The sequence below is a fragment of the Sinocyclocheilus anshuiensis genome, unplaced genomic scaffold (genome assembly GCF_001515605.1).
Source record: "Sinocyclocheilus anshuiensis isolate Anshui unplaced genomic scaffold, SAMN03320099.WGS_v1.1 scaffold534, whole genome shotgun sequence".
In the NCBI taxonomy this organism is placed as follows: domain Eukaryota; kingdom Metazoa; phylum Chordata; class Actinopteri; order Cypriniformes; family Cyprinidae; genus Sinocyclocheilus; species Sinocyclocheilus anshuiensis.
Genome location: NW_015547712.1, coordinates 542087 through 554614, shown reverse-complemented (window position 1 = coordinate 554614; position 12528 = coordinate 542087). Strand labels below are relative to the sequence as shown.

The 12528-nt window shown below is 37.2% G+C and overlaps 2 protein-coding genes across 2 annotated transcripts in view; both read left to right on the top strand.

The window, feature by feature from the left end:
- LOC107704059 (MAGUK p55 subfamily member 5-A-like) overlaps window positions 1-12111 on the top strand; it is a 29034-nt gene extending 16923 nt beyond the window's left edge. The window contains exons 13-15 of the mRNA XM_016506901.1: window positions 155-302; window positions 11193-11321; window positions 11745-12111. Of these exons, the coding sequence (XP_016362387.1) occupies window positions 155-302; window positions 11193-11321; window positions 11745-11921 (454 nt within the window). The 3' untranslated portion in view covers window positions 11922-12111. The remainder of the gene's footprint in view (window positions 1-154; window positions 303-11192; window positions 11322-11744) is intronic.
- LOC107704058 (piggyBac transposable element-derived protein 4-like) lies at window positions 3937-8251 on the top strand. The gene is made up of 2 exons (XM_016506899.1): window positions 3937-4082; window positions 5757-8251. The coding sequence occupies exons 1-2, from the start codon at window positions 4021-4023 to the stop codon at window positions 8044-8046; spliced, it is 2352 nt and encodes a 783-aa protein (XP_016362385.1). The 5' UTR covers window positions 3937-4020; the 3' UTR covers window positions 8047-8251.
- Window positions 12112-12528: the final 417 nt, after the last annotated feature.

The following is a 12528-nucleotide window of genomic DNA, read 5'->3' as shown; positions in this document are numbered from 1 at the left end:
TTGCTGCCGCCGCCGCCATGTCGTGAAGGCGCTGTGTGTTTCGTTGTGAAAGCGAAACTACTTTGTTTGAGTCCAGCCGGGGGTCGTCACATGTGGTTGCCGCAAGCCTGCCGTCCGCTCCTTCGTCGAATCCACCGGCCGCGCCGTTCTTTAGCCCCCCGCCCTCCGCTCACTCTAGCCCGCTGTGTGTGAAGTTCACCGAGTCGGGCGAGTTTGAACAGAACCTGTACGGCACAAACACGGATTCAGTCGGACAGGTTGTCAACTCAGGAAAAATCTGTTTGCTGTGTCTGCATCCCAGGGTAAGATGGAGTAAGAACTCATAATTGCAATTACCAAGTACAACATGCATGGAATTGGTGTGCCGTATGTGATATAAATATAAAATAAGATCTGAAAAGATCTGTAAAGTAATTAATATGCAATGTGCAATAAAAGAGTGCAATTCAGAAATCACGTGACCAGACAAAATAAGAAATAAAGGAAATTATATATTTGTTTATTAAAATGGTCAAATGTATACAACAAGCTGTGCAAATATGATGCACTACACAACTACATTCTACAATTGTCACTTAACTTAAGCAGTTTTTCTTATATACAGCATTATGAAAAAGAGCAGTAAAAAACAAACAGCAGTTTTTATTTAATTTATTTATTTTTTTTTACATTATCAAATCAAACAAAAAGACAAGGAGCAAGAGTCAAGACAGCACTAACAAGAGTGCACTGAAATAAATATTTTCAGTGGTATTTCGCATATATGTGGTTCTAAATGTATAAATAAAAGGGTCTGCTTTCACGTCGCAACAGTTTTTCTCGTCTGCGAAATGGGCAAAAATCGGAATGACGTCATCTTGCACTCAGGGGCGTATCCATATTTTGCTCCAATTAAATGTATAGGAATGTCCAGTCCTCTAAATATTGTGACATAAACTAAAGGCTATTGGATATTCTAAAAAAAAAAAAAAAAAAAAGATGCACCCCATTTCAAACTGTTAAAAACTGCTATGCTTATACAGGCAACTATGTATAATTGGGACAAGATGCAGTGATCATCTGTGCCCAAGAAAGTCTATAATACATGGAGAAAGCAGTCAGTTTCTCTATTAATTATAGTCGACAAAAGGGTCTGACACTGGTGAAGCATCGTTGCTATGCAACAAAAACAACAATCTGCTATGGGAACTGTGCATGTATATGCTGTTTGCAAAAAATGCACAGCTTTTTAAGAGGAAAGGTGATTCTTGCCGCCAAATGGTATGGTTATAGCATTGTTAACAAGTCAAACTTTGACCCTTTTTTCCCCCATGCCAGACATAGTGCAGATAATCAGCAGAATGCATTCTCTTCTTTTATGATAAATTAAAATTATTGCCAGACAGGGAGCATTTTCTAATTAAAGTAAGTTTTTTTGTGATTCATATATCAATATGACTATAAAATAATAATGATAATGATTATAATAAAAAATAAACAAAATAAGGAATGGTGCTGCTATTGTAATATTTCACTGTAATAAAAAAAATATATATATATAATAAAATTTATTTTATTTCACAGTATAACTGTAAAATTACCGTACTAATATTTATGGATGTCTTAATTTTCAAATGTTTAGTTTGTCGGTACAACAGCAGGGAGCCGGTAAAGTTTCGCTTTTATTGTCAACAGCACGTTTATAAGCAATTCTCATTGAAAGTTTGGGAATATGGTTCTTAAATGCACATTATAAGCGACCCAAACTCCGAGCAAATTTAGTGATGAGTTTATGTAGAGCAGCATTTCCTGTGAACTGAGACGCTGAAAACACTGGATTGTGAGCGGTTCGTGTGTAAATGAAAACAGTGCAGCGCTTCATTATGAAACGTGTTGAGCAGAATTAATATCAAATGAGACGGCAAAGAATAGCAAAGCAGTCTTGCAGGCACTGTAGTCAATGTATTTTTTGCATGTATCGTTTGCATTCATGAATCTGTTTTTTTCCCTGTGGTTTTAATGCTTTCCTTTGCCTAAAGTGTAATGAATAACAATAAACCTCTTTAATGTGATATAACAATTAAGTGTATTCATTATATGTTACAGTATTGATTCTTCTGAAGAATGGGAGCCTCTCAGGCGCTCAAAACTAAAGAGGAACTCATCCTCCTCGCCTTCATCGTCTTTACCACGCCGGAGAGGACGGCCACCTAAAAATGCTTTGAAACCCTCCCCAGCAGCACCAGCAATGGCCCACACGCCGAAAAAAAACCCAGCCATCTCTTTACCTCGACGGAGAGGCAGACCGCCTAAAGACAAATCTAAAGCCAAACTCTTTCCCAAACCCAGCCCGTATCCCGCGATAGTGCCTAAACCCCCTCTTTATGCCACGCTGATCCCTAATTCCTCCATTAAATTCGGCCCACATTCCACATCCACCTTTACACTTAGCTCTAATTTCACTCCTATAACCCTTACCAATGCCTCCTCCTCCATTAAACTGAACCCTAATTCTACACCTATACTCATCTCTAATCCCGCTTCCACTTTTAAACTCAGCCCGAATTCCACAGCCGCCTCCCATCAAGCACCGATAGCCACATTCGTCTGTACACCAACATCAACAGGGCTTCTGTTAGACGGCGACACCAACGAGATCAAGGCGGTGAAGGAAGAGGAACCATGGGAAGAGAAGTGAGTAAATGCATGAGTAAAAGAATTTCCATTTATTTTTTTACATTTGGTTTACAGTATAATGTATTGAACCCTGTTTCTGCCACAAAAAAAAACAAAAATCTCACTATTTGGAATTTTTCTTAGAATTCTGCATATTTATCTCAGAATTCTGACTTCTCATAATTCTGAGTTTACATCTTGCAATTTCTTCTTTTTTTTTTTTTTTCCCATGCCACAAATATTTGCAAGTTTATATTTATAAATTTGTGAGTTTATATTTCACAATTTGGGCTTTTTTCTCAGAACTGTGAGTTAAAAATTGCGAGTTTATATCTTGAAATTTTGAATTTTTCTAACAACTCTGAGAGAAAAACAAAAAGTAATAATTATGAGTTGTAAACTCAGAATTGTAAGAAAATGTCTGAATTGAGAGATAAACAGTTGCCGTTACATTTCTTATTTTATTTTAATTTTTTCGGGACTTCCATAGTAATGTTACCTGGACACATTTCAATCATTCGATTAATGATTTTTTTCTCTTTGTTTTGCCTTTGCCTTTGATTTTTTTTTTTTTTTTTTAGAAACTAATATTTTATTAAGCAAGGACACAATTCATCAAAAGTGACAGTAAAAACATTTATAATGCTACAAAATATTTATTTGTCAAACAAAACAATGTAATAATAATTAATAATAATCACATAATAATGAAAATAATTGTATTAATTGAGCATTAAATCAGCATATTAGAATGATTTCTGAAGGATCATTAGACACTGAAGCTAATGATGCTGAAAATTCAGCTTTGATCAAAGCAATAATTTACATTTTAAAAGATAGTTCAGTAGAAAACAGCTATTTTAAAATTTAATATTCACAATATCAATTTTTGCTAAACAAATGCAACCTTGTGAGCATAAGAGACTTCTTTTAAAAACATTAAAAAAACTCACTAAACCCAAACTTTTGAACGGTAGTGTAAATTGTGCGACATGCATGCATAATGAAGCATCTTTGGTTTGTGTTACAGTGTGGATGCTATTGAAGAATGGCCTATTACAAATAAAGAAAGCCTAGAGCGTTCAGAATCACAGAATGCAAAGAGGCAACGACTCTCATCTCCGATCCCTCAATCCACAACACCTCCACGGACAGACAGACCCTTGAAGCACAGCTCAGAAACTACCCCTAGTCCTCTGCCTGAACTTGCACCCATAGCCACTTCTGATCATGTGCCCACCTCTCAACCCACTCCCACAACCATCGATGAACAATTGACCGCTCTATTCACATCTGATTACAACCCTAATCCTGCACCCATCAGGCCTTGGGCCGACAGCGACAGCGACATCAACAGTGACCTTGATGGCGACAGCGACGAGATCAGTGATTCGGGGAGGGAAGAGGAACTGTGGGAAGAAGAGTGAGTAAGGAAGTCTTGCATTTATTGTAGATTTTTGTCATTCCAGTTTATTAACACAGAATTTTTTTTGCATCTAATATAAAGGTCTCGTGATACATTGAACTTGTTTGCTAAAGATGCAAGACATGGTCACAGTGGTCAAAAGCATCCATCGAGTAGAATGCAGCAACGTTGTGTGAACAGCCATAGTCACTTTTTTTTTAATACAAAATAAAATTCTATACAATGAAAGCAATTGCTTTCTGTTCCTATTTCTCTTATTTATATATAAAAAAAAAAACTTGAAGATTCTTGAAAGGGTTATGTCAATAATATTTGAAGATAAACACTTGGACTGAAGCTGCTTAGATTTACTTGATTATCCATATATCCTTTTTAGAAATATCGAGTTCAAATGTGCGTATCAAATATGATCATCAGGCTTTTGACGAACATTTATTTTATTTTTTTTAATCTCTCAGTCATCATTGTATTGGATTGTATTGTATATATTGTTCTCCACAATAAAAAATACAGAGCTTTGATCATAAAGGATTCCCGTGAGTCGTTAGAAAGTCTAAAAAATCTGAAATTTGATTAAAATGTCTTAAATATGTGTGTTCTTTTCTGATAGGCATTAAGTTTTGAGTTAAGGTCTAAAATCTAAAAATATAGCAGTTTAGTGCAACTCAGTGTTGTTATTGTATGTAGTCTTGTTTACATACGTAGCATTTGGCACGCTTCTGTTTAATTTAAATAATCTTTGAAAAATTATGTATTGTGATTTTGCGAGCTTGTTCTTTCATGTGCAAAAGTGCTTTTCCTAAATATTAGCACGATTGCAAATGTGATGTTGATTTAACAGTTCAATAAACAACCAATAAATAAATACTATAAATTCAGTATATATTCAATGTATTTTTAATCAATTTTGAGAAAGGAAACTTTCCAAATGAAACCACAGCAGATAAGCAGAACAGTTGTGCATCTCTGAGCAACACAGCAGTGCTTTGTTCTTGAATTAATTAGTGTTTTGAACAAATCAGTTTAATTATTAATTCACTCATAACACAGTGACTTGCCACCATCTACTGGCAGTTTTACTTTTTATTTAAAGTGCTGGTACCTTTAAATTTCAATTAAATATTTAATAAAAACAGCCTCATAGCATTATATATATATGTAGTGAATGCATTAAAAAACTTGCTCCGCAAAATGTTGTCTAATTGTTTGTTGTCTAATCAACAAAATCCCCAAACATATGGAAATATAATTTTTTGTCAGCATTGCACTGCTCTAACATACAGTATGAATTTGTATTTCTTTGTGTCCTAAAAAGGTCTTAAAAAGCCTTATAAATATCAGAACCTGCACCAAAATGCATATTCTTGTTCAGTTTTTGGTCTCTGAATAGATTTGAGGTGTTTTTTCCTCCTGGAGTACAAGTCCTATATATTATCCTATATCATACTGTATGAGCAATAAAAGCCTGATGTATCAAATGTGATACTCAACTAAAACACATGCAAACTTGTTTATTTATTAATTTTGTCTGAAGGTTCAATAGTTTTTTATTTTTTAACTATTATTTCATGTAAGGCTTTATAGGGTTGACCCAGATACTAATTACTAGTTTTCAGTTGTTGTTATTGTGGCCACTGAATTCATGCATATAAAGTGTGTTTGTTTTGTATTTCAGTCTTGATTCTGGTGACGATTGGAACCCTCTTCTGGAAAGTCCGGATCGTTCAAAATCACCTGCATCAGCTCAGTCGCCAAGAATAGGCAACCCCCCTACACCCACATCATCAGGACCGATAGACAAACTCTCTATATCCACATCTGAACCTGCTTCTAAAGCCACGCCCACACCCACTTTTGAAGCCTTCACTTATCCCGCCCCTGAAGCCCCTCCCACGACCAACCATAATTCCACTCCCGCGCCCATCCCTAGTCCAGCACCCACATTACCACGAAAGAGAGGCCGGCCCCGGAAGCATGCTTTAAAACCCAACCTTATACTTAAACCAACCCCTGCTCCTGCTCCTACAACCCTCCCAAATTCATTACCAGCTGCTGATTCCACTCCCATAACCATCTCCGATCCCTCCGCTGATCCCATTCCAGCATCAAGTTTGGATCCCGCTCCCAATCCCTCAATCTCCATCAATTCTGAACCCAATCCCGAACCTGCTTCCACATCTGAAGCTATGCCGCAACCTGCTTCGACCAAAGAGAAACTGAAGCTCGTCGCAACTCCTTATTCACCAAGACAAACCAGAGGCAAGTCATCATCTGCCTTGGATTTACCTTGGACGAAAGTTGACAGTAAGCCAGATAAGTGGCTTGACATCACCAATGAGGATGAGGAACCGCTACTACCGAATTTCTCTCCCAAGCGACCTCCAGGTCCACAACTCACGACGGACAGAACGTATACACCCTTACAGTTGTTCCAACTCTTTTTACCCAACTCTGCAGTCAAGACAATCGTCCGAAACACCAACAGCAATGCCGAAAAGAGAGTGAAAGCTGGAAAGAAGTTCGTCTGGGTACCTCTAACCATAGCCGAGTTCTACTCGTATGTGGCGTTAGTTGTCTACATGGGACTGGTGAAGGCGAAGTCAATTGCAGACTACTGGGCGAGAAAACGAATGTACAATTTCTCGTACCCGCAATCCATCATGTCCCGAGCAAGATTTCAGGCCATCTCCTGGAATCTTCACCTCTGTGATCCTCAAGAGGACGAGGAGAACAATAAGAAGAAAGGCACCACAGGTTATGACCGGCTGCTCAAAATCAAGCCTCTGTACACAGACGTTCTTTCGGCGTGTAGGAAACACTTTCATCCCAACAGAGAGATTCTGGTAGACGAGAGAATGGTTGCTACCAAAGCTAGGATTGGACTCAAGAGATATATGAATGACAAACCAATTAAATGGGGCTACAAACTCTTCGTTCTTGCCGATTCGTCCTGTGGGTACACCTGGAATTTCTTCGTGTATGAAGGAAAGACTTCAACGTCGTCGGGGAAAGGTGCCGGGTACGATTCGGTAATGAGACTACTGGATCACAAGGTCCTCGGCAAGGGTTATATGTTATACATGGACAATTTCTACACCAGCCCGACACTTTTCTTGGATTTATTGCAGAACGGCATCCTCGCTTGTGGCACGTTGCGCCATGCCTCCAGTTTACCGAAGGTCAGCGATCTGAGCGGAAGATCTGAATTAGGATCCATCCGTTGGTGTCGACAAGGTCCTCTTCTGTTCGTCAAATGGATGGATGCGAGAGAAGTCCTCATGTGTTCCTCGATTCACAAGGCATTCACGGGGGATACAGTCACCAGGAACGCCAAGGGTTCCGATGGGGTTTGGAGAACACGTCTAATTCCTGTTCCATCCGCTGTGAAGGACTACAGCAAATACATGGGAGGCGTTGATCTCTCGGATTCCCTCATAGAGCATTATAACGTCCTCCACAAAACCACAAAATGGTACAAGACCTTCTTCTTTCATTTTCTTGACATCGCAGTAGTCAACAGTTTCATCCTTCACCAAGAATTGGCCAAAGCTCAGAGCAAGGTTCCTCTCAACCATAAATTGTTTAGGGAAACTCTTGTTTCTGAACTTGCACGTGCCGGCAGAGGTAAGAATCCCTTTGCTGTCAAAGATCCCTCAACATCCGCCACGCCGGTCTCCACAAGTAAGTCGGCACACGTGCCTTCAACCCCTACTGAAATGAATGAAACTCCGTCCGACACGGAGTCGTCTCCCCCAGCCTCACCTGCCCAGACGGAGCGATGCTATCCGGAGTATTTCGGTTCTGATGCTACGCATGGGAGGCGAGTTTGTGTCATGTGCAAACTGCAAGGAAATAAAGTCAAGACTCCCATATACTGCTCCCACTGCAAGGTGGCGTTGTGCTTCGTGTCATCACGTAACTGCTTCAAGAAATGGCACATGGATTATCACCTGGAAGATTTGTAGATATGTTGCATGTTTTGGTTTTTTGAGGCCTTTTATGCCCATTTTTCATTTTGTATGAACTTGTTATCTGTATAGTTACGACTCTATTAAATACAACTACAACTGATATAGTCTCGTGTTTTCTGTTCGCTTCTTGGTGTACATTTTTATCAGGTGCCTTTCAAATAAAATCAAATAAGGGCACTGCCATAGGCGGAGCATGTGTAAGGCTGGGGAAGGCTTAGCCTTCCCCTGGCCACGGGGACAATTGGGGCAAAAATGCCCTGCACAAATAAATGAAATCTATTACGCCTGTTGCTAGCAAAGTGAATATGAATAGACAGTGTCGATTGCGGCGATTGTCGATCTGTTCATGTTGCACCGTATTTCATTTTAGGCGTTTTTACAGTGTTGCGCATTTGAACCAATCACACACAATTCTGTTGAGCTTAGGAATGCAATGGCCAATCAGAAGCGTTCAGATGAGTCATCGTTGAAACAGATCAGTTTTGTAGAGTGCGCACGCGTTCGCTGACTGAATTCCGGACTCTTGCGAATTCTCTGATCATAAACAAAGCGCAGATGTAAATGCAGGGTTGCCAACTCTCACGCATTTGGCGTGAGCTTCCAGTCTCACGCTCTCACTCTGCTCATGTAAATCTCACGCCAAATTGGCAACCCTGCTTGCGATGTGAAACAAAGTTCAAATTTTGTAAGTTTTAATACTAAATTCAAACAAAAAAATACAGTTTTAGCGCACTTAATGTGGTGTAAATCGTAAAATGTAGCGCTTCAGTTAAAGCCAGAGCCATTGAAAAACAGAGTTGCAACAAGCTTTGATCTCGCAGGTGTCGCCGCACGGTCACGTGGTTCATGGAGCTCTCTAAACAAACCAGCGCACAATACAGTTGAATGGGTTAAAGTAGGATAGACAACAGCTTCATTATACAGGTATTTGCAGCAATTTTTTGCTAAACATTACAGCATATTATGCATTGATTATTACGTCGATGGCATTTACAGTATCATCTTTATTCTGGTTTTCTTAACCCTCAGGTAGGCCTATTGCTTAGTACTTATAATGTGACCATACAGCTCAACTATTTTTCAGTTAAATAAGTGTTGTATATTTTAGTTCAATAATATTTATTTAATATTTTGAGGAAATCTTTTGGTACTAAATGCTATTTGTGCAATAATTATGGTCCATTAATGACTTAAAATGTTTTTTTCTAATATTTCTACTACTTATATTACAATTAGTGTAGTATTTAAGGTTAAAATAGAGAAAAGGGTTTTAAATTCCTAAGCAGAGGCAAATTAAAGTAATTTTGTGGTCAGAAAAAAATCTTTTTCATTTGTAATGCCATGGTTTACCCACTAGGCACCTGTATGGCTCATTACTAAATATATCTAGAATATTGCAGGTCATACCCGCTTAATTATTTTTAAGTTCTTCATTTGAATAAATATTTAGACATGATTAAACACTAGATTTTTAAATGAGAAATTTAACAAGTTAATCACTTGCATCCTTTTATAATGATACTTGCATAATTACATACAATGAAAGCAAGTTATACAGTATATGTAAAACGTTATATAATCTATCAATTTCTAACGTTTTTATTAAATTGTAATCACGTTAAATACAAATTCAGTCCTATTAAACATTTTTTTAGCCTACATGACACCCATGTCTGGTTCTTGCCTAAAAAGACGGGTTTATGATGTTTAATACATTTGGCTGCTTTTAGCCTTACCCTGGAGTTGGTTCATCCTCCGCCTATGGGCACTGCTGAAATTCAATATTCATCATAAAAAGAAATGTTTACACAAAGATGAAGCGTGTCTTTTTTGTATGTTAAATACATACTTAGTCGTATCTTAGTTCAATGAGATCAACTTGTAAGTATGTTGATTTCTGTGGAAGGTGTAACATGGAGTTATCGAATAATTGATCAGTTTGAGGATCTCAATGAGCCCAACACAACAACACTGACTCAATAATGTCAGGAAACCTGTTTGATAAGTACCATTGAGATTGTTATAATTTTTCATTAATATTTTGGATTAGGTTTTATTGTTATATTTTCCATTTTTAAAGTTTTAGTAATTCTGTTTTTATTGCACCCCCCAATTTAAATTTTTTTTATTTAATTATTTTTTTTTTATTATTAAGTCAAACTGAAAATGAGAAATGTAGACTGAAAAAAGGTTAAATGTTCTCAAATATTTTATTTCAGTTAACATTTATTTCAAGTAACAAAAATGTTGTATTTTTTTATTTTATTTTTTTACATTTTTAGTTTTAGTTATCTATGACAAAGTTGTAAACAATCATTCTTTTTGCATATGTGTTTGGTGATGTTAGTGGCACAGAAATGATAGTAGTCTAGTTGAGTATTCTAGGAATTTAGGAAAACCTACCAGGTAGGTATTTTCACAACATTTGATTGTAGGAATTTAAAGTTAAGATTGCTATCTGCTATTTGAGGTATAATAACCTGCAAAAAAAAAACTAAATGGTGCTATAAAAGATGAGACTTTTGTTTTATGTAATGCTGGATGTTTCATCTGCAATAAAAAGTTATATTGAGGCACAAGATGATCTAGAAAATCTTTAGAAAAAAAAAGAAGACATTTTTTGGAATTTATGTCAAATACTTGAAGTTGAATTAATATGTTAAAACATCTGTGATCTAGAACAGAAATCTGAGAATCAGGTTTTACAAATTAAAAACAGTGGGATTTATTACATCATATTAGAATTTTTTGCCCTAAACCCCATTCATTTCTGGCACTGACTGTAATATAATGCAAAAATAAAAGTTGAACCTCTTAAGTCTAATAACAAAAAATAAAAATAATCAGAAAGCCTAAAACAACAGGACATGCAGTAATGCAAATTTGTAGGGTAATGTATTTAATTGCCAGGAAAATCATCTTTGTTATGACCTTGACATGTTTTTGTGATATTAATTCATAGGATTTTGGTATTTGTTGCAGATTAGCTTTGGTTTGAAAAACAGATCTGTCTCATACTATTAGACAGTGAACATTACTATATATTAAGTACATTTAGATTGTTTTTTTTTCTGAGCTTGTTTTGAATTTGTGTCTCTGGTTTACATTTCATTTGGTTATTTGTGTTTTGTATTTCTCAGTCCCTGCGAGTGCTGTGTTCCTCAGATCTGAAACCATACATCATCTTCATCAGGCCTTCTCCTCCTCCTCCTCCTCCTCCTCAGGAGCGATTCTCCACCCTGCTGACCAGAGGAGTGAAGAAACACATGGTCTTCAAGATACACATTTTTCCTTTAGATCATTTACACTAGCAGTCAACTATATATATACAGTGGGTACGGAAAGTATTCAGACCCCCTTCAGTTTTTCACTCTTTGTTACCATACATCAATGGAAAGCTTATTTATTCAGCTTTCAGATGATGCATAAATCTCAATTTTGAGAAATGGACCCTTATGACTGGTTTTGTGGTCCAGGGTCACATATATATATATATATACATGTATAGTAAAAATATTTAGTAAATAGTACATATATATTTATACTGTATATAAATAAATGTATATATTTGTTCATTATACATTTTTAATTATGTATGAATTAGGTTTTTGAGAACACAAGCAACATAATTGCCACCAGATTTCTCTTTGAGCAATTGACAAAACAATAATTATCATGTTTCCTTTGCGCAGCCTGAGGATGTGAGAGAGACCTTGGAGAAAGTGCGTGAGATGAAGCACAGCTACGGTCACTTGTTCGATGCGGTCATCACAAACACTGAGCAGGAGAAGAGCGTCTCTGAGCTGCTGAGACTCATTGACAAACTGGACATCGAGCCGCAGTGGGTCCCTTCAGACTGGGTCAGCTAAAAACACTTTCAATTCAGAAGAAATTGTGTGTTTTCTGTGTTGAAGACTTGAAATGTTCTGATGATGAGCCACAAGCGGTATGTTTGAAATGGCCTGCCAGTACTACTCGTACTATTACTGCAGTTTGCATATTGTGCACAGTAAGCTAACTTTTTATGTGTGTGTGTCTGCTTGTTAAAGGAATAGTTCACCCCAAAATGAAAATGTCCTCACCCTCAGGTCATCCAAGATGCAGATGAGTTTGTTTCTTCATCAGATTTGGAGAAATGCAGCATTGCATCAGTGTCTCAGCAATGGATGCTCTGCAGTGAATGGGTGCCGTCAGAATGAGAGTCCAAACAGCTGATAAAAACATCACAATAATCCACAAGTAATCCACACCACTCCAGTCCATCAATTAATGTCTTCTGAAGCCAAAAGCTGTGTGTTTGTAAGAAACAAATCTATCATCAATACGTTTTTAAGTTCAAAACATTGTTTCTGGCTAAAATATGAGACCATAATCCATAATAACAATTCCTCCAGTGAAAAAATGGTCTGGTCTGAATCAGGAGAGAAATTTTCAGCTGAGTTTTTTCAGCTGTTTGGACTCTCATTCTGACGGCAC

What these genes read in the sequence shown, in the direction of transcription:
- LOC107704058 (XM_016506899.1), top strand. Translation starts at nt 4,021, where the DNA reads ATGGCGACAGCGACGAGATCAGTGATTCGGGGAGGGAAGAGGAACTGT. An exon ending in AACTGTGGGAAGAAGAGTGA is followed by an intron (nt 4,083 to 5,756) that starts GTAAGGAAGTCT and finishes TTTGTATTTCAG; the next exon opens with TCTTGATTCTGGTGACGATT.